The sequence below is a fragment of the Aquarana catesbeiana genome, linkage group LG10 (genome assembly GCF_042186555.1).
Source record: "Aquarana catesbeiana isolate 2022-GZ linkage group LG10, ASM4218655v1, whole genome shotgun sequence".
Classification (NCBI taxonomy): Eukaryota; Metazoa; Chordata; class Amphibia; order Anura; family Ranidae; genus Aquarana; species Aquarana catesbeiana.
The window spans coordinates 215,784,508-215,810,723 of NC_133333.1; the positions used below are offsets into that span (position 1 = coordinate 215,784,508).

General features: G+C 42.4%; 1 protein-coding gene across 2 annotated transcripts in view; it reads left to right on the forward strand.

Annotated features, from left to right (window-relative positions):
- Positions 1-24,738: 24,738 nt before the first annotated feature.
- FLI1 (Fli-1 proto-oncogene, ETS transcription factor) overlaps positions 24,739-26,216 on the forward strand; it is a 136,781-nt gene continuing 135,303 nt past the window's right edge. The window contains exon 1 of one of the 2 annotated variants that reach the window (XM_073603288.1): positions 24,739-25,107. In XM_073603288.1, the coding sequence (XP_073459389.1) occupies positions 25,062-25,107 (46 nt within the window). In that variant the 5' untranslated portion in view covers positions 24,739-25,061. The remainder of the gene's footprint in view (positions 25,108-26,216) is intronic. The other variant, XM_073603289.1, reaches the window with a different exon arrangement.

Here is a 26,216-nt window from a genome sequence, read left to right on the forward strand (position 1 = left end):
AAACTTGTAAAAAATACAAAGATGTGCATTTTGTGTATGAATGTTGGCATTGAAGGGGTACCTTATTTATAGTTTGCACAGTAATTAATTGGAATCACTTGGTTGTATTTTTCTGGAAAGCACGAAGCACTTTAATTTAATTTTCTTTTTAGATAAAGTATTGTACTGCTGTATTTTATCCACGTGGTGATCCTTTTGATACAGTAAGCACCACACTACCTTTTTTTGCTTTTATCTGGGTGGGTCAGGATCTTTCCCGAGCCTGGACCTGCTGAGTGAAGAACTGCACTCCTGTGATCCATAGGAGAAGTATGGCCAAAATAGATTTGGCTATACTTCTCCTTTAAAGGTTATGTAATGCCAAAACATTTTTGTGGTGTGGAGTGTGGAACTTCTTTCAAGTTTTAAATGTTGTCTGTATCCTCACTAATTAACCCTATCTATTTGTTCTGCTGAAACTTGCCACTGGGATACAGAATGAGGGGGAATCCAAAAACTCTGAGTTGTCATCAGAAGAATCTTCCAATGTGAATACTTAGGCTTCATTTACACTTATGCCCCGTACACACGTTCGGATTTTCCGACGGAAAATGTTTGATGGGAGCTTTTTGTCAGAATTTCCGACCGTGTGTAGGCTCCATCGGACATTTTCCATCAGAATTTCCGTCACACAAAATTTGAGAGCTGGTTCCCAAATTTTCCGACAACAAAATCCGTTATCGTAAATTCCGATCGTGTGTACACAGTTCCACGCATGCTCGGAATCAAGCAGAAGAGCCGCACTGGCTATTGAACTTAAGTTTTCTCGGCTCGTCATACGTGTTGTATGTCACCGCGTTCTTGACGTTCAGAATTTTCGTCAAGATTTGTGTGTACGCAAGACAAGTTTGAGCCAACATCTGTCTGAAAAAATCCATGGATTTTGTTGTAGGAATGTCCAATCATGTGTACAGGGCATAACAGCTTGTAAACTTCAGTTTAGGAGCTTTTGGCGTTTTTTTGCTAAAGCTCCTAAACGCAACTCCATGAAAGCCTATGTGTCCATGTACACATACGCTTTTAGAAGAGTTTAGGAGCTGCTGCAGTTAGGTGAGGTGCCTTTCCTTTAAATTTAAATGTATCACCACAAGATGGTGTTGTGGATACAGATAGGTATGAGTGTGCCAACGTCCTAAATATATTGCAAAATTTATTCAAAAGAAGAAAACATGGACTTTAGAGGCACATCTGTAGCGTTGAAATACAAAATGAACTTTTATTAATCTTTAAAATTCACATTATTGACATAACATGTTAAAAACAAAACATGGTGTTTGGTCTAAACGACGCTCACACCACCTAACACAACCAACTATTACCACAGTGGAACAGATCAATCAATATGAGATGATGTCAAATGGAAGGAGCAGCTGGTTGGTGGTAGAGACGTAGTGAAGAAAACTCTGCACGTTACGCGAACTTAAGCGCTTCTTCATGATCTTGCAGTCTAATATATACATGAAAATAATAAAAATAATTAAAAAACAAAGACAGCTGAATAATGTATCAGAACTGAGAATGTAACAATCATTTAAAAATAGTGTAGACAAAAACTAACATGTCAAGGAGTCTGTCCCTCAGCTCTATCCCCCAAAAACCCTTGGGAAGCAACCAATCCAGAAAGCATGTGATCATAGGTGGACACAAACCAAATTGCAGGGGCGTATAAAACTGTACAAATGTGATCTCCTAAGGCAGGTAACAGCTAGTATAAAACAGGGAGGAAGCATACATACGGTGCATAGTATACAAAACAATATACGCAGGCAAACCTGGGGGGATCATCCACCAACCTTGACAGTTTTTGTCTACACTATTATTAAATGATTGCTACATTCTCAGTTCTGATACATTATTCGGCTGTCTTTGTTTTTTAATTATTTTTACTGTTTTCATGTATATATTAGACTGCAAGCTCCTGAAGAAGCGCTTAAGGGTGCGTAACATGTAGAGTTTTCTTCACTACGTCTCTACCACCAACCAGCTGCTCCTTCTATTTGACATCATCTCATCTTGAATCATTATTGATCGATCTGTTCCACTGTGGTAATAGTTGGTTGTGTTAGGTGGTGTGAGCATCATGTCATGTCATGTTTTGTCAATAATGTGAATTTTAAAGATTAATAAAAGTTCATTTTGTTTTTCAACGCTACAGATGTGCCTCTAAAGTCCATGTTTCCTTCTTTTGAATACATTTTGCCTTTCCGTTAAAGCATGTTAAACCACATAGTGCTTGTCATTTGTCCTTTCCTATGCTGTAAAAAACCTTAGTTGATTCTGACTGTTCCTGGGTCCCCCTAGGAGAGCTGACCACGGTTATCATGGCTGCTAAACCATGATACCGTGGTCAGGGTACGTGCCTCCATCAACCCACAGTTTCTACCCCCCTCCCTCCCTGCCTGCCTGTCACTTCCTAGTGTGTGAGCCTCAAAAAATTTTAAAAACTCGCCCCACCGCTCCTGCCAATATTCTGAGTGGCAATAAAGTCAGTGTTCACAAATACTGCAAGCCCTTTTGTTATAACACAAGATACCACACAGTGTTCCTTTTTTTTTTTAATTCTCTTGCTAAATACTTTTTTCCACATCGCCGATGTGAGGTCATGTGACCGTGCGGCTGATGTCAGAGGGGGATTTCAGCCCCTCCCTCTGTAGTCCTTAGATCAGGGAAGAAGAGTGGTGGGCGTTGTAGAAAAAGTATTTAGCAGGAAAATTTAAAAAACACACACACACTGCGTGGTATATCGTGTTATAACAGTAGTTGTGAGCACTGACTTTACAACCACTTTAAGCCTAGTACACACTACTATTTTTTTTTTTTTTTGTTCAACCCAGTAGGGTTGAACGAAAAGAAAAACTGACAGCTCCATGCAATGTTAGTACAGTGATCTCCCCTGCTGTTCCATTGTTCTGACCGGGAAGGCACCCCCCGCCAGAGCACTCCGCCCATTATCTGAGAGTGCTGATCAGGAGCCGATCAGCTAATCAGCAGGCCTTTTTTGGTCATGCACCTTCGACAGAAGCCGTCTGAACAACTCCAGTACACACGGGCCACAAGGGAATGTCAGCCAGTTTCTACTGAACTGACCGATGCTGCCCGACATTCGGCCCGTGTGTACTAGGCTTTATTCTAGTGACAACTGTCTAAGAGGGGATTTCCTTAACTCTGTAGAGATTTCCTCTAACTTGTTGGGTCTCCAGGACAGGAAGCAAAGGGAAATATCCCTAATGGGACAGTTAGCAGGGTGCTGAACATATTTTCTTGAAAACAGCCCCCTGTCTCAGTACTCCTGTCCTCTGCTCTGATGCTAAAAGTGGTCTGGCTCTTGGGATAAATTATACAAATAGTAAAATGCCTTTATGGGTGGGTATCAATCTGGAGGAGTGGGTGTTCCTATGTAGGCTGTGTTTACATGCAGTCTGTCCAAGGTAAAGTCCACAGGTAATGTTGAGCCTCCATTATAGAAAGAACTAAAATTCAGTAAATAATAGGGGTGGGCCAGGGACAGTCAGACAGAGGGAAAAGAGGTCTAGATGATGCTGGATGTCCTCCAGACAGGAAAATAGGTGGACTTCATATGACTTGCTGCAGTTTCTAATGAACATTGTGAGAAGCTCACAGTGTGTAGTGAAATCAGAATAAACTATTTTAGTGCAGGAGAGGAGCCTGTACAACTTTGCAAGCCTGAAGAAGAAGACTTCAGATTTAAGGAAATCTTCTAAATGGATCAAATAGAATGCGGAGGAGGGAAAATTAATACAGTAAGTAAACAATGAAATATTTGTCACTTTTTCATTACTAGAGGATAACAGTTAAAGTTGTAGGAAAATCCGATGTGACGTCAAGTAATGGGCTCCCATGTCCTGCATCAATGATCTTTATGACAAAAAAATCAGAAATAACACATCTGCCCGAGTGTAACCAGATCAGCCCCACCAGGAACGTTTCGCAGAAAAACCTTTCCCCATAAAATTGTCATATATTTGACGATCACATATTTATGAAGCAAGTTACAGGTCAAAGCTAAAAACATGCTTATAATGTCCAAATCTTCAAACAGGTAATTTACAGCCGGCCGATGGGCCTCAGTATGTTATTAAACCAGTTAGCTAAGCATAGACATCTTACATATGGTGACGTGCCAGACTGTGTACATCTCTAATATACACTATAAGGGGAAAGGGAACGCCTCACACGGCACTATCCCACATACAAAAGAACCCGAACTACTAAAGCAGGAGCAAAGGAGAGCGAAAGTGCGTTGCAGTCGGCTGCTACAAGAAACATCTTTCCTTTTCTTTGCTATAACCAGGATATACAGTATCCTGGTTATCCACCAAGACTCTTTTTTGCTAATCTTTCTTATAAAGTTGGAACCCCTCCAGTGCCGTTTTGGGGCCTCTATGCCCCAAAATTGCACCCCTGCTGTATTTTGATTGTGTTTATCCCTAAAATTCACTGATAAGTGATGTTTGTCAAAGCCCTTGCGAATATTCCTGACGTGCTTTTCCATTCTGACTTTTAACGCACTTTTGGTTCTTCCCACATAGATTAAATTGCAAGGGCATTTTATAGCATATACAACCCCAATGGTGTCAATTGAGATAAAATCTCGAATGGTGTATAAACGTTGGGTATTCGGATTAGTAAATGTTTTCACTTTCCTAATGTTATTTGGAACCCTTATGCAACTATAGCACCTACCACATCCATGGAGGACTTTAACATCCCAAAATATCATTGGCTTGGGTGGGGGTGAAACAACGATGTTGTATACTAATTTATCTCTCAGATTTGGGGCACGTTTGTAAACAATCCTTGGTTTCTCAAGCAAGCTTTCATTTAATTGTATGTCTTCCTTAAGGACCCCCCAATATCTACTAATAATCCTTTCCACATCTTTATTCTGTAAATTGTAGCGTAAGACTATAAAAGTACCCATATTGTCATTTATGTTGTCCCTTACATCCTTGTCCTTTAAAAGGTGCTCCCTTTCTATATCTTTAATTATTTCTTTCTCTAATTTCAGGATTAGCCTGATATCCCTTCTCTATGAACATCTTCGTTAGTTTCTCTGTTTGTATCTTGAAATCCTCATTGTTTGTGCAATTCTTTTTGATTCGCACGAATTGCCCTCTGGGGATATTGTTTATCCAGGGCCTATAGTGGCAGCTAAAAGTGGGAATATATGAGTTACGGTCCGTTGCCTTAAAGTACGTTTTTGTTTCTAAACCTTGGGATGTGTTTTTGATCTCTAAATCCAAAAATTGTATAGAATCTCTACTAATGTCCCATGATAACATAATGTTCCAATCATTATCATTCATGGTTTGTAGGAAACCTTCTAAATCATCATTAGTTCCATTCCAAATTAGCAATACATTGTCAATAAAGCGTCTGTATAATGAGATTCTTGAATCCAGATCGTATAAAACCACCTCCTCCTCCCATTTCCCCATGTAAAAGTTGGCGACACTAGGTGCAAATTTAGCGCCCATAGCGATGCCTCGTATTTGGAGGTAGTAAGTGTTTTGTACCAAAAGGTGTTTTAAACAAAAGTATAAACATTTCAAAATAAATTTACGTAATTTCCGTTCCATATTAGTATTCTTCTTTTGGGCCCATTTAACTGCTTTCATGGCTCCCTGGTGGTCAATGTTAGTGTATAAAGAGGCCACATCTGCCGAAGCCATCACCATATCTCCAATCCTCTCACATCCTTTTAGTAGCTGTAGAGTATGCTTAGTGTCTTTCAAAAATGCCCAAGTGTCTTTAACCAAAGGTTGTAAATGTATGTCGATATATTCCCCTAGCCTAGAAGTACGTGACTCTATACCACTTACTATGGGTCTCCCCAGGGGATTAGTTTTATTCTGATGTATTTTGGGATTATACTAGATAATAGGTAATTTACATGCTGTGGGTACTAAGTATTCCTCTTCATGCTTGTTTAATATCCCCCTCTCTGCCTTGTACTGAACCATGGTTTCCAGCCCACTTTTAAACTGTTTAATGGGGTTTGATTTCATTACTTGATATGTGAAAGAAGGTCTTCCTACCTAGTCCCGGCCCGTTTTCACAAAGCTGACATGTTGCTGAGAAGCACAGTACAAATCACACAAGGAGTGCACATACACATAGTAGCCAGAGGTGGCAGTAAAGAGCTCGATGTCTGAGCTCATTGACACGACAAAAGCAGAAGCTGTGAAATCATTTCTGTACTACACAGCACGGCTCCGCCTTCACCAGTCCTGCTTTCTTTTGGCCCTCGCAGGCCCCTCGGGCCCCAGGGCCCCTTCCAGTTGTGATGGCTGTACCCCCTGATGGCGGCCCTGATTGCAGGAATCAGGGCTGCAACTGGGCAGTCCCTGCATTTTTAGAGCTAGGGTCTGGACAGGACCAACACAGAAGGTGAGCATGATGAGCAGTCCCCATATTTAGAGGCGGGGCTGCGTGGGACCAACCAGTAAACGGGGGTGATTTTGGTGCACCCACCCAGATAGTGGGTGGATGAAATGTGGACTGTGGGCAGGGTTAATAGTGTTTCGGGGGCCAGGACCATAATGTTGGTAAATATGTAATAGGGATGAGTGAAATTGAGAGTTTTTTTTTATAGTGAAACTCACAATTTCTACTAAGAGCTGAAGTCTAGCTCTGTCTAGTATGCTGGACCGCTGCAAAGAGTCCACTGCTTCCACATACAGAGCAAGGGTCTTTCTCTGCAGTGAACAAGCTAGAATCAGTCTTTTCAACTCAGGTTGTCAGTGTTTTTTTAAAGAAACCCAAATATAAGACTTGGTACACCATTTATTTTTATTCACCCAGAATGTATTTAGCTTTAAATTGAAAGTTCCATAGGGCTTAATGATAATTGTAGGCGTAATTCATTAGATTATAGTTGTGCCACTTATGGTAATTCCTAAACCATCTGATGCTATGGCCTGTGGATCATGCAAAAATATGATTTCCTCTGTAGAGAAAGTTTTGTGTCTATGAATAACCTGACAATAGATTCAACATACAGAAATCTCAACACATCACCCAGAACAGATGATAGAACTACAGGCCTTGTTTACGGACAATGGAACAGTCAGGTAATTCATGATATCAGGAGAGGACAATTCTGGGTGTAACTGTAACATACATGTGTACTTCCTCCTGGAAGGGGGATTGTGTCTTGGTAAATGCCATTGTATAAAAGGTCTTTGTATTAGGCAGTGATACACGGAGCAGTTTTATGGAGCAATAGTCCCGCTCGTTGTACAAGTGTGACCAGATGAACATCAAACTGTCTCTCTGGCTGCAGCTGCATTGAATCTGAGAATTCTGCTAATCCATTTTCTGCAATGAAAAACATCTGGTGTATTAAGGTCCCCCCACCTCGGTCCTGTGTATTCATTGTAGATAAAAAGGAATGAGATGTAAACCCTGCCGGAGGGGCAAGCATCCAAATACTTCCAAGGCACATAGAAAGAGCAAACCAAAGAAAGGCATGCTCCACCTGAAACGGTCACCTGCACAAGATGGAGGCCACTATAAGGAGGTCACCTGGACAAGATAGAGTCCCCCATCATCAAGCCTTCCACAGAAGTTGGTTGTCTCCAGCTTGAGATCTTTAACACAAGATGGGGGCTGCCATCCTCTGGTCTCCTGCAAAAAATAACGTCCATCCGTCTCGTGCACAAGATGAAGGCCACTATCCTGGGATCTAAACCGAAATTCAGCCAGTCAATTCACAATGAACCTGGTCACCTTCATAATGTTTGTTTTGTTTGAACTAGATTGGTTGAATCCTCACAGATACAGCCCATGGTGTCCATTTCACTTTACTTGCAGTATTTAATTCAACAATTAGACAAATTCTTTTCCCCTTAGCCACTCTACGGAGTACTGCTAGGACTGTACATACATATATTCTAATTCCTTTCTGTAAAACATAATTTTTTCACATTCTATTTTTTGGGGTTTCAGCAGCCGTCTTATGGTCCCCCATGGCTGCTAAATGGTAAACATATTTCTTTGCTCTCCTTACTTCAGTGGAATATATTTGCATGCTAATGCACATTCCAGCGAGTCATATTCCATCCCCTGCTGGAATCCACTATTTATATGATGGGGAAAGCAGGTCTGATATATCCTCCTGGTGTATGAATATCAGGTGCTTCCACTGACAATCCACAGAGAGAACCCTGGGTGGAAGATGAGAATCTGATACTCTGATCCCAGGTATACAATCATATGTACACAATTCCCAACCTGAAAATAGTTTTGTATTCTTTAGCACAGCATGGCACTAAGATAGGACTATGTGTACAATCAGCACATGTAACGGTTGTAACCACATCCAGGAGAGAACAAGAAAAAGTACTACATGCAATGTACCAGGATCAGCTCAGATTACGGAATATAAAAGGCTATTGCAGTACAAAAACACCAAGCTTACATCTTAAGGTGTAAATATAAGGGAACCCACAGACATATGAAGAGAAAAATGATGTGCCCAGTTAGAAAACATTATCAGATACTGTTCCCTTCCAGATAAGCTGGAGACACACTATATTTTGTGGACATCTATTCAACCATGACAGCATGGAGATACTCCTATTTGTCGATATAACAGCCTCCACTCTTCTAGGAAGACTTTCTACAAGATTTTGAAGTATGTCTGGGGCTAATTTGTGCCTATTTGTAAGGCCAGGTATTGATGTTGGATGAGAAGACCTGGCTCACAAATGTTCCATATCATCCCAAGCGTTTTCAATAGGGTTGAGGTCAGGGCTTTGTGCAGGACATCAAACTGCTCAAACCATGTCTTTATGGAGTTGGCTTTGTGTACAGGTGATACTCGAAAAATTAGAATATCATGCAAAAGTTCATTTATTTCACTAATGCAACTTAAAAGGTGAAACTAATATATGACATAGACTCATAATTGTGATGATTATGGCTTACAGCTCATGAAAACTACCACAATCTCAGAAAATTTGAATATTACATGCAATCAATAAAACAAGGATTGTACATAGAACATTATTGGACCTCTGAAAAGTATAAGCATGCATATGTACTCAGTAATTGGTTTGGGCCCCTTTTGCAGCAATTACTGCCTCAATGTGGCGTGGCATGGAAGATATCAGCCTGTGGCACTGCTGAAGAGTTATGGAAGACCAGGATGCTTCAGTAATAGCTTTCAGCTCTTCTGTATTGTTCGGTCTCATGTCTCTCATCTTTCTCTTGGCAATGCCCCATAGATTCTCTATGGGGTTCAAGTCAGACGAGTTTGCTGGCTAATCAAGCACAGTAATCCCACGGTCATTGAACTGGGTTTTGGTGCTTTTGGCAGTGTGGGCAGGTGTCAAGTCCTGCTGGAAATGAAGTCAGCATCCCCATAGAGCTCGTCTGCGTAAGGAAGCATGAAGTGCTCCAAAATCTCCTGGTAGACGGCTGCATTAATCCTGGACTTAATTAATCCCACGGTCATTGAACTGGGTTTTGGTGCTTTTGGCAGTGTGGGCAGGTGCCAAGTCCTGCTGGAAATGAAGTCAGCATCCCCATAGAGCTCATCTGCGTAAGGAAGCATGAAGTGCTCCAAAATCTCCTGGTAAACGGCTGCATTGATCCTGGACTTAATGAAGCACAGTGGACCAACACCATCAGATGACATGGCTCCCCAAATCAACACAGACTGTGGCAACTTCACACTGGACTTCAAGCATCTTGCAGTGTGTGCCTCTCCATTCTTCCTCCATACTCTGGGTCCTTGGTTTCCAAATGAGATGCAAAATTTGCTCTCATCAGAAAAGAGGACTTTGGACCACTGAGCAACAGACCAGGTCTGTTTTTCTTTAGCCCAGGTAAGACGCTTCTGACGTTGTTTATTGTTCAGGAGTGGCTTGACAAGAGGAATACGACATTTGAAGCCCATGTCCAGGATCCGTCTGTGTGTGGTGGCTCTTGATGCACTGACTCCAGCCTCAGTCCACTCCTTGTGAAAGTCCCCAACATTTTTGAATGGCCTTTTCCTGACAATCCTCTCCAGGCTGAGGTCATCCATGCTGCTTGTGCACCTTTTTCTTCCACACTTTTCCCTTCCACATAACTTTCTATTAATGTGCTTTGATACAGCACTTTGGGAACATCCAACTTCTTTTGCAATTACCTTTTGAGGCTTTCCCTCCTTATGAAGGGTGTCAATGATGGTTTTCTGCACAACTGTCAGGTCAGCAGTCTTTCCTATGATTGTGATTCCTACTGAACCAGACTGAGAGACCATTTAAAGGCTCAGGAAACCTTTGCAGGTGTTCTGGCTTAATTAGCTGATTAGAGTGGGACACTTTGAGCCTAGAATATTGCACCTTTTCACAATATTCTAATTTTCTGAGATTGTGGATTTGGGGTTTTCATGAGCTGTAAGCCATAATCATCACAATTATGACAAATCACGGCTTGAACTATCTTGCTTTGCATGTAATGAGTCTATGTCATATATTAATTTCACCTTTTAAGTTGCATTAGTGAAATAAATGAACTTTTGCACGATATTCTAATTTTCGAGTATCACCTATACAAGGGCACAGTCATGCTGAAGCAGAAAAGGGCCTACTCCAAACTGTTACTACAATTGTCTAAAATGCCTTTGTATGCTGTAGTATTAACCGTAATCTTCACTGGAAGCACTTGCACTCAGTCACTGGTGTGTGGGGGCATACATTATTGGCCATACGGTATATTTGGACCCCCCCATCCTCTTTAGAAGTATTATTATAGTTATACAAATATGTCCAAGCCCAGCATTGGAGTTTATTTCCCCTATTATATAATGGTTCTGCTGACAGACGTTAGATCATAACCTGTACACTCAACCACCTTCTTCAGCTTACAGAGAACCAGTCCCTGTTCTCCATTTCAGGGACGAATCAGGCCCAAATTTTTGCCTGAATTCAGACCTGAAACTGAGCCAAAGATGCACAGGACCTCCGTGCAATTCGATCCGCAGCCGCTGGTCACAATCTCTGGTCATGCGAATTGGAATGCGGGGAAATCCGCATCCAATTCGCACTAGTGTGAACCCAGCCTTAAAGCGTATCTCTAGATCTCTTCATGTGGAAGAGAGAACTCTATCATTGGAAAAGAGTTCATTTTTTTAATCACTGCTTTTTAAATATTTTACTCAGTGCACTGTGTATCATAAACAATTGCTTTTTCCTATTACAATTCTGTTTTCACTTATTTTTGCATCAGTGTTATTGATTTTCTCCAACCTCTTTCAGCTACTTTTGCTTACATGCACATCGTGGACTGCACATCATTGCTCTGGGCTAGTTTTCTGATGGTGACAACAGTGGACTATGCATGCCCAATATGTCTTAAAAAAGACATCAATATGTTAATGTTTATATGGTTTAGAGATTGGATTCACATCTACTCTAAGTAAATTACTTTTTTCTAATGGCCACAGGCCGCCCTAGGCTAGTCCAGGTAGTGGTGACCACACTCGAAAATGAATCCATACTCATTCCTCCAATGTGAAGATCTTATAGATGGGACTCATACCGTAAATCTGATTGTGTCTCTCTTTACTTTCCCCCATTCATACACAGTGTGTGAGTGGCAGAGAACAGCAGCGACCTGATCCAAGAGAAATACAAGCTCCGAGCACTATATTTCTCCCAAGACACGGCCAGGCGAAGCTGTTTCTTCCCATTTAACACCCCTGGTGGATTTTACATTGTATGGTTTTTCCACAACAGTTGCAAGGAATGTAAACAGAGCAGAGTTTGGGGCCACATCTGGATCCCACGTTTGCGGCATCCCACTCCAGACTAAGTAAGATGAGAACTGTTACCTCAATCTGTCAGATTCCCAACCTCCAGCAAGTCCACAGATTGCATTCATTTCCATACAACCTGCTGATTAGGTGACCTCTCTGTATGAATGACAAACCTGATGTAGAAGAATTGGACTCTTCATCAAGATGAGCTCCTCCAATCTTTGTGTGTCATCCCAAACCATTTCTACACAGATCACATGGGCTGTTTGAGAATTGGGCCCGATAGGAAATAATGGCTCAACCAAACAGCAGAGAGATTATATATGACAGATATAGTATCCTTCAGAGAGAAGAGGAGGAGAGGAGAAAAAGCGAAGAGGAAATAAGAGTAGGAGAGAGAGAGGAAGAGAGAATGAAAAAAGGGAGAGTGAAAGAGGAGAGAGATGGAGGGACAGAGAACAGGAAAGAGATGAGAAGAGCCATATAGATATAGAAAGAGATGGGGAGACACAGATATGGGAAGAGAGAGACAGAGAGATCAGCAGAATAGAGATTCCAAAAAAAAATTCTTATGAACTTTGCCTCTGTTACATCAGGGAAATTCTCCTTCACTTCCTGTCCCAGAGACAGCAAGAAGTAAGAGAGAATTTCTTCATACTAATAGGGCGTACACGCGGTCGGACTTTGTTCGGACATTCCGACAACAAAATCCTAGGATTTTTTCCGAAGGATGTTGGCTCAAACTTGTCTTGCATACACACGGTCACACAAAGTTGTCGGAAAATCCGATCATTCTGAACGCGGTGACGTAAAACACGTACGTCGGGACTATAAACGGGGCAGTGGCCAATAGCTTTCATCTCTTTATTTATTCTGAGCATGCGTGGCACTTTGTCCGTCGGATTTGTGTACACACGATCGGAATTTCCGACAACGGATTTTGTTGTCGGAAAATTTTATATCCTGCTCTCAAACTTTGTGTGTCGGAAAATCCGATGGAAAATGTGTGATGGAGCCTACACACGGTCGGAATTTCCGACAACAAGGTCCTATCACACATTTTCCATCGGAAAATCCGACCGTGTGTACGGGGCATAAGGCTCCATGCACACTGGCTTAAAAATCGCTGCTACTACAGGAGTTTTGTGTTCTGCCTATAGAAGCAGCTTTATCTTATCTTATGTGTCCATGCACATTAGGAAAATTACAGGCATATTTGAGGCTCAATGTTTATAGAGGCAGGGGAAAAAAAAACCTTCTGGTTTGCATTTCTGATTGAAACTCTGTACAAAAAATGCTCCACAGGTGCAGCTCATAAAACTAGAATATCATCAAAAAGTTAATTTCAGTAATTAAATTCAAAAAGTGAAACTCATATTTTATATAGATGCGTTACACACAGAGTGATACATTTCAAGCATTTATTTCTTTTCATTTTGATGATTATGGCTTACAGCTAGTGAAAACCCCAAATTCAAATATCTCAAAAAATTTGAATATTACATAAGACCAATAAAAATAGGGATTTTTAATACAGAAATGTTGGCTTACTGAAAAGTATGTCCATGATGTACAGTATAGTATGCAGTCAATACTTGGTTGGGGCTCCTTTTGAATGAATTACTGTATCAATGTGGCGTGGCATGGAGGCGATCAGCCTGTGGCACTGCTAAGAGGTTATGGAAGCCCAGGTTTCTTTGATAGCGGCTTTCAGCTCACCTGCATTGTTTGGTCTGACGTCTCTCATCTTCCTCTTGACAATACCCCACAGATTCTCTATGGGGTTTAGGTTTAGCGAGTTTGCTGGCCAATCAAGCACAGTGATACCATGATCATTAAACCAGGTATTGGTACTTTTGGCAGTGTGGGTAGGTGCCAAATCCTGCTGGAAAATGAAATCAGCATCTCCAAATAGCTGATAAGCAGAGGGAAGCATGAAGTGCTCTAGAATTTCCTGGTAGAGGGCTGCACTGACTTTGGACTTGATAAAACACAAAGAACCAACACCAGCAGATAACATGGCTCCCAAAATCATTACAATGTGCACAAACAGTCATGAATAGAGACATAGAAATGAGCTCATCAGTCTACTGTTTTTCTCCTTTAGGGATGAGGTTCAGGTTCACTGCTATCATGAGCTCGAGATTTGTGGTTCTGGTGAATTTATCTGCAGATTCGTGCAGGAGAATTGTGTTTTAAACTATAATGCACTGGGAGGCCTTTTAAAACTATGTCCAGCAGTCTTAGAAGGGCGAATAATGAGGCTTTTGGTAAGCTAGCACCCCACAAAAAGGAGGGGGCACAGAGCGGTCAGTGAATTGGAAGCTGTTGTATGGAAAGGATGAGGACATTTGACAAACTGCATAGGAATAGAATAAATGGTTAGTTAACCCTTACCAAAAAAATCGTCTTTTAAAAAGTAAAAATTTTGCAGCTACAAATACTGTAGCTGCTGACTTTTAAAAACCAGACTCTCACCAGCCCAAGAGTTCAGTGCGGTCTTCACCAGGGCCGGTTATTCTCTAATTTTCTGAACCCCAGCGCTGACATTTGGGCTGTAGGAGCCAGCTGTGACTTCCTTCAGTTTCACAGCCAGCTCCCCAATGTGCAAGAGCAAGATCACGCTGCACTGTCATATTGGCCCTATAGCTTCCTGGGACATGTGACGTGTCCCAGGGGGTTGCAGGCACGGTGGACCAAACTTCTGCAATTCTTCAATAGGCGAGAATTACAGACGTGGACTTTCAAATGGCTGATCCCATAACAAGAATAGTTTCTATCAGGTGACTTTACCTTAATGTGATACAAAATGTATCTTCATTAGTCGTTTTTTGTACTTTTTGTCTACACTGAGACTATGCTAATGATGTGAGGCCTTTGGATAAGTTGCCTTTAACTCTCCTATACTGTACGCATGTTAAAAAATAAAGAGCTTAAAAAAAGCACAGCGGAAGTGGGTACCTGTCAGAAAAAGGTACCCACACCCAAAAAAAAAAAAAAAAGTTCAAATATCTTGGAGTGGATGGGAAGCACATTAGTGGTACTTTCACTTTTAAGTGAAGGTCCGTTTTAAGGTCAGTTAGCAAACTATACTTTATTTCTGATTGCTAGCTCTCTGGCCAACCAAAGATTTTTCTGTACTTTTTGTCTGACATTTTTTTCCTGGTTGATTTGGTCAGCGATCACTTTTTGCTGTACCGTTCATGGCAACCTGTTTTTATTTCTTTGCTATCAGACTTCCCTGTTACAGGTGTGAACACACATTATACAGTATGATATTTGACAGTATAGACTATACATTTTTCCTGCATGGCAAGCACACGCTCCGTGTCTCCTTTGCACAGGACAAAAGTGTGGAAGGATTGACGGATCTGGTTCTGATTAGTGGGGGGGTTAGGAACGTGGACCATTGCTAGAATCACATGGGGGGGGGGGTGATGTGTTCACTGTGTAAAGGGCTCCTTGTTGAGATGCATTTTAATACAATTTAAATGCTGTGTCAGTCCACAAAGGGGGCCATTCATTCAGGTTATACTCAGCAGCCCAGCTTGGTTCTCTGCGCACACAACACTGGCCTGTATCCCGTAGCCGCTGAATGCGTCTCAGATTGTGTCCTGTTTCTGGAAAGGTGCAGCACACTCCTAGTACTACAACCCACTAGTTGAACAAAAAAACCAAAAAACCAAAACAAACTCATGTATGGGCTGCCTAAAGCCTTGTATACACCATTAAAAAAAAAAACGGAAGGAACGATCATTCCTTTTTTTTTGTGCATGCTAGCCCCATATTGAAAATAAGAGTGCCATTATATGGTATGAAAATTCTTGTGCAACAAAATACAACTTCTCACATACATATCTACAGTCTATGTCTAGTCTATGGTCACATAGAGAAAGAAAACATTTCCAACATGTCCTTTCAGAAATTTTTGTCTGAAGAGTCCATATCAGCTCTTGCAAGCAGTGTACTAATGAACAGAATATTGAATGACTGTTCAGAATATTTTTTAATAGTGTGTGCTAGGCTTAAGATTAGTGCCAGCATCGTTGATAGTGGCCAATAAGTCAACACCTTTTCTATAAAGTGTAGTGTTGGAAGTTGTTTTACTAAAGTTATTTAAACTCTAGTTGATATTGTTGTAGGGCTAACCTGTAGGGGCTGCTGGATAGGATGGGTCCTCTGCCCTTTGCCTCGAACTTCTCAAGAACCTCAGCCACTCTGACACACCAGGTTGAGTGTACAGACATACAACATCACAGGAAATCACTAAAAGGAATACTTAGAACCCAACAGTAGTGTGCTTTATCAAAGAAAACAGACACCAAACCAGGTAGTAAAGGCAAACCTAATATATTGTCACTCAATATGGTTGGTAACTAGGCAAACATAAAATGGATTAACAATGGTAATAACACAATTTAGCATACAAAATTATTAACAGTAAGGGCTAGGCATAATGCTAGTCCTAGACCGACTGGGTATGCACTATATAAAAGAAAAGGAGGATGTTAGTGGAAGGAGCGGAGGGAAATTGGAGAATAATTATTATGGGTGGGGCAGTCGTTGTGATATTCTTATGCCGGCTATTGTTTGGGCCCTTTAAGAGCATCTTTGCAATTAACGACCGTCCCAGTTAACCTGCGTGCAGTATAGATGCGCTATAGTCTCAGCACAAGTGCAAAAAAGATGTGGCTCAGATGCGGTAAAGGATCAGTATATATATATATATATATATATATATATATATATATATATATATATATATAATGCATGATAAATAGTGCATTTACTGCCAGCAGTATAAGCAATGGGTGAATAGCCCTCTCACTAGTCCCCGGGATGCTGTGATGGCCTCTTACTTTAGAAGAGGGGCCCCCTCTGTCTTTCCTAGAAAGCTTTCTGTGATCAGCGTTGAGAAGCAGAGGGTGAGAGGACACTCCAGTCTCCCTGCTGCCTCAGTTCAGGTAATGTGATGTGGGCGGTGCTGCGTTGTCCTGGGTGTCCTCATTCCCAGTCTCAGGTTTGAATCTCCCGCTGGTAGGCCAATATCCAATCAGAGGTGCTCTCTCTCTAAGTTCCTAGATGTTTAATAAAAATGACTTCTCCATTCCTCATACTGCACAGTGCCTATTGGGATTTGTATTGTAAAAAGTCCATTTGTCCCATTATATGGCCAGGACTGTTGTTAGAAATCACGGGGCCCCATACAGCCTAGATGACAGGGGCCCCCCCACGAAAATATCAAAACAATATTTTCACCAAAAAATTTACTAAAATCATTATTAGTGGACACAAACATAACATAACTTACACAATTCCTGCTAAATCTAAAAGATAAAACTCTAATGACTTAATAAAGTTCTGTGTGTAAATGAGGTCTTGGGGCCCCATTCACATAGGTGCTGTGACATTTACATTGTGAATCGGGCTTTTTTTTCCCTTTTTAATTCATTTCTCTGCAGCCTCCACTGCACTGAAGATGAATGAGCAGGAGATAAAAGCTCCTGTTCGTTCATACACTGAATCACAGTAAAACACAGTTTACAATATTCAGTTAGCAAAGGACACAGAAGGGATTCGTACCAATCACTCACTGTGTCCATTCAGAAAATGAAGGGCCAGGTAAATTACATATTTACTGCCCCTTCCCCTGCTCTCTGTCCTGACAGCTGACACATTCCCCTGTGTACCAGCAGTGCCTGGCGGGAGAGAAAAGCTGGCAGCACTGTGGGGGTGGGGATGATGATCAGCAGCTCAGGCACACGGGGGGGGGGGTGATGATGATCAGATGCGGGCAGTACAGGGAGAAGGATCAGTGCGGCGGGCAATTACAGGAACGATGCACTGTGTGTCTCTCCTTCCAGCAGCTGAAAGCCAGCAAAAGGGAAAGGGGGAGAAACCAGCATTCAGCTGCTGCAGGCAGAGCAGCACAGTGCATTGTTCCTTTAATTGCCCCCCCCCCCCACACCCAATCCTTCAACTTGGGTACAAGCAGCCTGCCAGATTTACTTACAATTATCACTAGCAGCTGCTATAAGCCCATTAGCACATTAGTCTACATTGATAGACTAATATAACCCCCACGCCTCCTTTTGTATATATCTAAAAAAATACAATCTGCAACAATGTTAAAAAGCGATAATATACATTATTTACAATAAAGCAGATACATTTTCCTGTACACCTGAAAATATATATACTACAGCCCATATATTGCGTATGAAAGAAATGAATTGATGTGACATTGCATCATCAACAGTATAAACCAGGACAGAGGCATAGCTAGAATCTCCAGGGCCCTGGTGCAAGAAACCATGAAGGGCCTCCCTGACTCCTGGCCAGGGCCTTTCCCTCCGAGCATGATGGCAGAACACTGGGGCCAGGTCACAAGTGCAACCTTTGTGACCCTGGTAGTTCTACCAGTGGACGATGTCTTTAAGACAGTGGACGGTGTCAGTAGGACAGTGGACAGAGTCTGTAGGGCAGTAGTCGGTGTCAGTAGGGCAGTGGACGGTATCAGTAGGGAGGTGGACAGTATCTGTAGGGTGGTGGACGGTATCAGTATGGCGGTCGACGGTATCAGTATAGCGGTGGACGGTATCAGTATAGGGGTGGACGGTATCGGTATAGGGGTGGACGGTATCAGTAGGGCAGTAGATGGTATCGGTAGTGCAGTAGACTGTATCGGTAGGGCAGTGAAACGATATTGGTAGAGCAGTAGACGCATCAGTAGAGCAGTGGACGGTATCAGTAGAGCAGTGGACGGTATTAATTAGTAGGGCATTGGACAGTATCGGTAGGGCAGTGGACGGTATCAGTAGGGCAGTGGACAGTGTCAGTAGAGCAGAGGATGGTGTCAGTAGAGCAGAGGATGGTGTCAGTAAGACAATGGACAGTGTCAGTCAGTAGAGCAGTGGACGGTGCCAGTAGTTTTTATTATTTTATTTTTTTTAAGATAGTTCGCAATTTTTTTTATCATTTTTTAATTACTTTTGCAATTTTTTGGAGCCCTGTTGGGGGGTTTTGGTGAAATTTCAGGGGTCTAAACAGACCCCTGATGTCTCACTTTTGAGACAGAGAAAGGGAATGAGGACAGAGATCCCCCAGTCCCTTTCTCTGCAGCCTTAGCTGCGCTGGACAGTGAATGAATGGGAAGTGCTTTGTGCCAAGAGTCTTACTGTTCATTCACAAACTGAAGCATAGTAAACATACAATGCTGTGAAAAGGTATTTGCCCCCTTTCTGATTTTTTATTTTTTTTGCATATTTGTCACACTTAAATGACTCAGATCATCAAACTAATGTTATTATTACACAAAGATAACCCAAGTAAATACAAAGTGCAGTTTTTAAATGATGGTTTCATTTATTAAGGTAAAAAAGCTGTCCAAACCTGCCTGGCCTTACGTGAAAAAGTAATTGCCCTCTAAACCTAATAACTGGTTATGCCACGCTTGACGTCAACAACTGCAATCAAGCGTTTGCGATAACTGGCAATGAGTCTTTCACTTTGTTGTGGAGCAATTTTGGCTCACTCTTCTTTGCAGAATTGTTTTAAAATCCGCCACATTGGAATGTTTTCCAGCATGAACGGCCTGTGTAAGGTCATGACATAGCATCTCAATTGGATTTAAGTCCAGGCTTTGACTAGGCCACTCCAAAACCTAAATTGTGCTTTGTTTGAACCATTTGGAGGTGGACTTGCTGTTGTGTTTCAGATCATTGTCCTGCTGCATAACCCAAGTGCACTTGAGCTTGAGGTCACAAACTGATGGTCGGACATTCTCCTTTAGGTTTTCTGGTAGAGCTCAGAATTCATGGTTCCATCAATTATGGTAAGTCATCCAGGTCCTGAAGCTGCAAAGCAGCCACAGACAATCACGCTACCACCACCATGTCTGACTGTTGATATGATGTTCTTGTTATGAAATGCTGTATTAGTATTATGCCAGGTGTAACGGGACGCACACCTTCCAAAAAGTTGGGGATAATCAAGATTTTTTTTGGTAAATGTGAGATAAGCCTTTGTGTTCTTTTTGGTCTGCAGTGGCTTTGGTCTTGGAACTCTCCCATAGATGCCATTTTTGCCCAGTCTCTTTCTTATTGTTGAATTATGAACACTGATCTTACCTGAGGCTAATGAGGCCTGCAGTTCTTTAGATGTTGTTCTGGGTTCTTTTATGACCTCCTGGTTGAGTCGTTGTCATGCTCTTGGAGTAATTTTTGTAGGCTGGCCACTCCTGGGAAAGTTCACCACTGATCCCAGTTATCTCCATTTGTGGATAATGGCTCTCCCCGTGGTTCACTGGAGTTCCAAAGCCTTAAAATGGTTTTGAAACCTTTCCTAGACTGATACATGTAAACACTGCTTGCTCAATTGTATATACAGGTAAGCTTATAATAAAGCTTACTGGTAGGTACAAGGAATATTACCTAAATGTGCACCAGGAGATATTGACTAGTTCTATAGCCAGTGAAATCACTAGTGCATGCGCTCTGCGCTCTGAAGGGACAGCATGCCATCCCTTCAGAGAGCAGTGCCACAGCCATGGCGTGCATGCGTGAGTGTGATGTCATCACTGCTTAGCCATTCAAATGGTCAGAGCATTTGAACCCGGAAGGAAGGCCGGATGAAGATGGAAGCCCTGTCAGCGGTGGAGGGCCTTCATTTTAAGGTAAGTCTCTATAATGTGCTAGTATGCAATGCTTACTACTGCTTTAACAGGTGTAGTGTAGGACGCCACTCAGACAGAGGCTCTGTCACCAAGCCCCGGTGGGTGGGTTGAAATGCGTCAGTGCGTGGCCGAAGAAGCGCTGAGTGAGTCCACATATTTGACATATCGGCACTAAGTGGGTCTGAGCAGTGTCCTACACTACACAGTTTGACACTTCTGGATGAGTGAACTTTGATGCCTGCTCACCAATCCCTAAACACCGGAAGGAAGACACTTCAGCCTCAGTTTGGAGCGGCGCTTTAGATTTCTTCATGATTGCTTTAACAGGTGTTTTGTTTTTAACCACAGACTAAAGAAAAAAAAATTAGGGCCCTGTGCACCTAAAAGCACAGTTCTTTAGACCCCTTTGACACTGGCGTGCTTTTGCCACACTAAATCACACTTTTTCAGTGCAACAAAAGTGCATGAAAGCTATTCCCCTTTTAAAATCTATGTAGCTGGTCACATCAAAGTGCTGCGCTTTGACAAGTCCTGTATGTTGCATCTTTGGTACAGTTTTTCAAAAATGCACCAAAAATGCATCTTCCATTGTAAGTCAATGGGAACACATCAAAAACACACCAAGTCTGCGTTTTCAGTGCATTTTTTGAGTCACATTTCCATGTTTCACAGCTGCATGCTTGGAGTCAGGGAACCAGAAAGCACACCAAAAACGCATTAAAAGCAGATAAAAAAACACATACTGCATTTTTAACCGCATCAGTGTGAAAGGGTGCTAACCCGATGCGTTTTGCATATGTTTTCATCCCTGGTCACCAGAGAAAAAACTGACACGTGACTCAGAAAACACACTGCAGTGCGTGTGCAGTACGCTCCCACTGATTTCTATGGAAGGTGCGTTTTTGGTGCGCTTTTGAAACAGAGCACCAAAAAAAAGGAGCAAGCAGGACCGTTTTAAAAACACAGAGATGTAAACAGATAGAATTTAAAGGGAACAATTATTTTTCAATCGCTTCTGTCATGCTGGAAATATGCCCAGTGTCAGTTTTGTATGTCAGGGGTTTCAATTTAATAGACAGAGAACTGTGTGGACAGGACAGGGTTAAGTAGATAGAAAAGTCTAGGAATTGCCCTAAACTAACTTCCTGGTTGAGCTGTAAACTATGGGGGAAGACTTGTTCTCGGCAGATCTGGTCGGTGGAGGGGGTAAATTAAAAGCAGACCTGGAAAAAAAAATGACTTCACAGAAAATGATTGCATTCAGGCGCATCAGTGACCTGGAAGCATGTTTGGGTAAAGTCCACAGAGATTTCAACATTCCCAATAAAAATAAATCATAAATTAGTTGATGGTCCCTGGCAAGAGCCAAAACAGTCCAACAATTGTGATCGGCCAGAGATCGGATGGTGTGCAAGAGCCAAACATGAACAGAATCCGAAATGTATCAGCGGGAGCTGGAGATCCCCCTTCACCCACCTCCAGCCATTGATACATTTTAGCCACACACACACAGACAGACACAGACCTAGGAGCATCGCCCGATCCTATCCAAGACCCGACAAAGGGCTCCCGGCAATCATCCGTCAGTAAAAATAACAATATGGACGCCTCCTCCATTTCTATCATATCAGATGTAGAGACTTCATGACAACACTTCTGTTTGGCAGTGCAATTGTACGATGCTGATTGTGCTGTGTGTACTGCTGGCAGAAATACATCCCTCCCAGCTTTTAAACATTAAGGCTGGGTTCACACTAGTGCGATACCAGACATCGCATGTGATTCGCACCACATTGCTGTTCACATCACATGCGATGTCTGTGCGATGCGATTTCAGCCATACAAACTGGTGCAGGACCCTTTTTTTGGTGTGCACTGGAATCGGATCGCATGGGTGTTCACACTTATGCGATCCGATTCCTCCACCATTTTACAGTTCGCACTGCGATCTGCAAACCGATCTGGGGGTGTCATTAACTTTACATTGACACCCACAGCGGTTTGCAGATCTCAGTGTGAACCACTGTGCGATTCAGGAGCGATGCGGAACCCGCACTGGATTCGCAGGGTTCTCGCATTGCACTAGTGTGAACCAGCACTGTTATTGGCACCTCTATGGACACAATGGGGCAGATTTACTAAAGGCAACTAGACTAAACACTTTGCAAATGCAGTTGCACTCTGCAAGGCCATTTGCTCCAAAGCTTAGTAAACGAGGGCAATCTTTGCTGACTTTCATCATCCAATCATGTGCAAGCAAAATGCTGTTTTTTGTCGTTATTTTCCTTGCATGTGATTGGGTATTCTTTGCTAAGTGATGCTTCCCCACTTTTACTAAACTCTGGAGCAAATGCCTTTGCAGAGTGCAACTGCAAAGTGCTCATAGTATTTTCCTTTAGTTAATTTAACCCAAATGAGTTGCAACCACATGTTTAAGATAGCTGGGCCTTGTAGTTTCCTAAGTCTCCCATCTATTTAGGGCAAGGTATGGGGAGGGGGAGGGGAAGGGTTAAGTCTGTGCTCCTGTGGCCCCAGGCAAGGGGAGAAATGACCCTGTAGCAGCATCCAGATGTGGCAGGCTCTGGGGACCTGGATGCAGACCCCTGGATTGTGGAGCAGACAGAAGGAGGGGGGAGCAGTGTACCCCTTCCATCCCCTCCTCCTCTATGGAGACAGACACTCCCCTCCTTCACCTACACCATCCACAGACCCCCTACACCCCCCACTCTGTACTGGAAATTGAGGAGGCTAATTTCAGGGCTAGCCTGACACACTGGGGAAGCTATGGCTCTATGATCGGTCCTGGAGGAGCACACACACACACACCGACCCACACCTGGCCAACCCTGCCGCAGCCTGGACTCTGCCACACCACAGATATGCATCTGAAGAAACTGATAGAGCACAGAAAGGTCGGTGAGACATTTATCTGTGCTGATTGTTACTGAGATGGTGGACGATAGACATAACTCATCCCAATAAAACCATTAGCTGTCCAGTCACATCTGGCAAAGATAGTTCATGCAAACTTTCTGGATTCTGTCCAGTTACTGTGCACCAGTACATCCCAGTATAGACCAGTAACATGTCCTCATGGTAGCTCAGGTACTCTGCACTGCAAATCATCACTGGATTCTTCATCAGAAATGAATGGATCGATAGTCAGACGGACATATAACATTGGGGGTATAAATTATAATGGGCCAGGCAATAATATAAGCGGTGGGGCAAATATTATAGATTGGGGCAGACAGTAGTGGTTGGGGGTATTACATATATTTTATTGGACAGGAGAGGTATTTTAGTTTGGGGTATGCAAGACTAGAAGAGATGGGGCACTAAAGATGGGGCAGGCAATAACAGAATAGATAGGAGTATTCTGGATCGGGGAGGGCAATAGAATGGATGAGGATATACATTAGAGCAAGCAAGAAAAGAAGAGATGGGGTTATAGAAAAAAATTGGGGCAGGAAGCAGTGGATGAGATGGGGGTATTATAAACTGGGGCAGGCAGTAGAAGAAGAGATGAGGACATTTTAAATTGGGACAGTAGAAGAGATGGAGGCATTTTCAATTGGGGCAAGCAACAGTAGTAGAGATTAGGATATTACAATTTAGGGTAGGCAGTAGTAAATGTTATGGGGTTATTATAAATTGGGACAGACAGTAATAAAAGAGATGGGGGCATCATAAATTGGGGCAGTAGTACAAGAGATTGGGGGTATTATAAATTAGGGCAGGTAGTAGCAGAAAACTATTATAAATTAAGGTAGAAATGGGAGTAAAACAATTGGGGTAGTCGATAATAAAAAAGCTGGGGGTAATATAAATTGGGGTAGGCAGTAGTAGAAAAGATGAGGGTAATATAACCTGGGGTAGGCACCAGTAGAAAAAATGAGGGTAATATAAATTGGGGTCGGCTGTAGTAGAAGAGATGGGGGTTATATAAATTGGGGTAATATAAATGGGAGTCGGCAGTAGTAGAAGAGATGGGGGTGATATAAATTGGGCTCGGCAGTAGTAGTAGAAGAGATGGTGGTGATATAAATTGGGGTCGGCAGTAGTAGAAGAGATGGGGGTGATATAAATTGGGCTCGGCAGTAGTAGTAGAAGAGATGGTGGTGATATAAATTGGGGTCGGCAGTAGTAGAAGAGATGGGGGTGATATAAATGGGGGTCGGCAGTAGTAGAAGAGATGGGGGTAATATAAATGGGGGTCGGCAGTAGTAGAAGAGATGGGGGTGATATAAATTGGGGTCGGCAGTAGTGGAAGCGTTGGGGTATTCTGAGGTAGAAAAGATGGTTGCAGGCAGTTGTGGACTCACAGAGAGTTGGGGGCAGATCGCACAGTGTAGAGCAGCCCAGACAATGCTGCCCCCGACCCTCCTTATCTCCCCTCGGCAGATCTCCTGTGTGCTGGATGTCATGTAGCAGCAGCGCTTCGCTTCCTCTTAAAAAGTGACTTCACTTCCCAAAATTAAGAAAAAAACTTTCATCCGGTGAAGTGTCTCTCTGCCCCTCTCCGGCATTCAGAGATAGACAGACAGACGGACACACAGAGGGGAATCGGGTCAATGTATGGGATGGTTCTGGCATTCAGCAGCACATGGACGGGACCATCAAGGTAAGAAGAGCAGAAGCTGCCCGGGGTCAATGTGTGGCCCTCCTCTAAACCCCTGCGATCCGTTCCTGGGACCCCCGATTGCTGCCATTGCATGTGTGGAGGCGACCGGAGTCTTGTGCAACCGCGATGAGTGTGGGGGCGACAGCAGAGAACACACATCTGTCTCTTCCGTATAGCACACAGAGGACACAATATACACACACATTATACAACTGTACACAAACTATCTGATGTACACACACAGGGCACACAAGCCGACATGCACACAGATTGTACAACTGATCATATACAACACAACATATACACAGATTATACTACTGAGCACACATTATCCAACATACACACAAAGTACACAATTAGTCATACTGGATTCAACATACACACAAATTACACAATTGATCAAATACAGTCCAATATATACACAGATTTCACAATTGATCATACATAATCCCACACACACCACACAGATTATACAATTGATCATACACAATCCCAAATACACACAGAATATACAATTGATCATACACAATCCCACATACACACAGATTATACTACTGATCATACACAATCCCACTGATCATACACAATACCACACACCCACATACACACAGATTATACAACTGATCATACACAATCCCACATAAACACAGATTATACAACTGATCATACACAATCCCACATAAACACAGATTGTACAACTGATCATACACAATACCACACACCCACATACACACAGATTATACAACTGATCATACACAATCCCACATAAACACAGATTATACAACTGATCATACACAATCCCACATAAACACAGATTATACAACTGATCATACGCAATTCCACATACACACAGATTATACTACTGATCATACACAATCCCACTGATCATACACAATACCACACACCCACATACACACAGATTATACAACTGATCATACACAATCCCACATAAACACAGATTATACAACTGATCATACACATTTCCACATACACACAGATTATACAACTCATCATACACAATCCCACATACACACATAATATACAACTGATCATACACAATCCCACATAAACACAGATTATACAACTGATCATATACAATCCCACATACA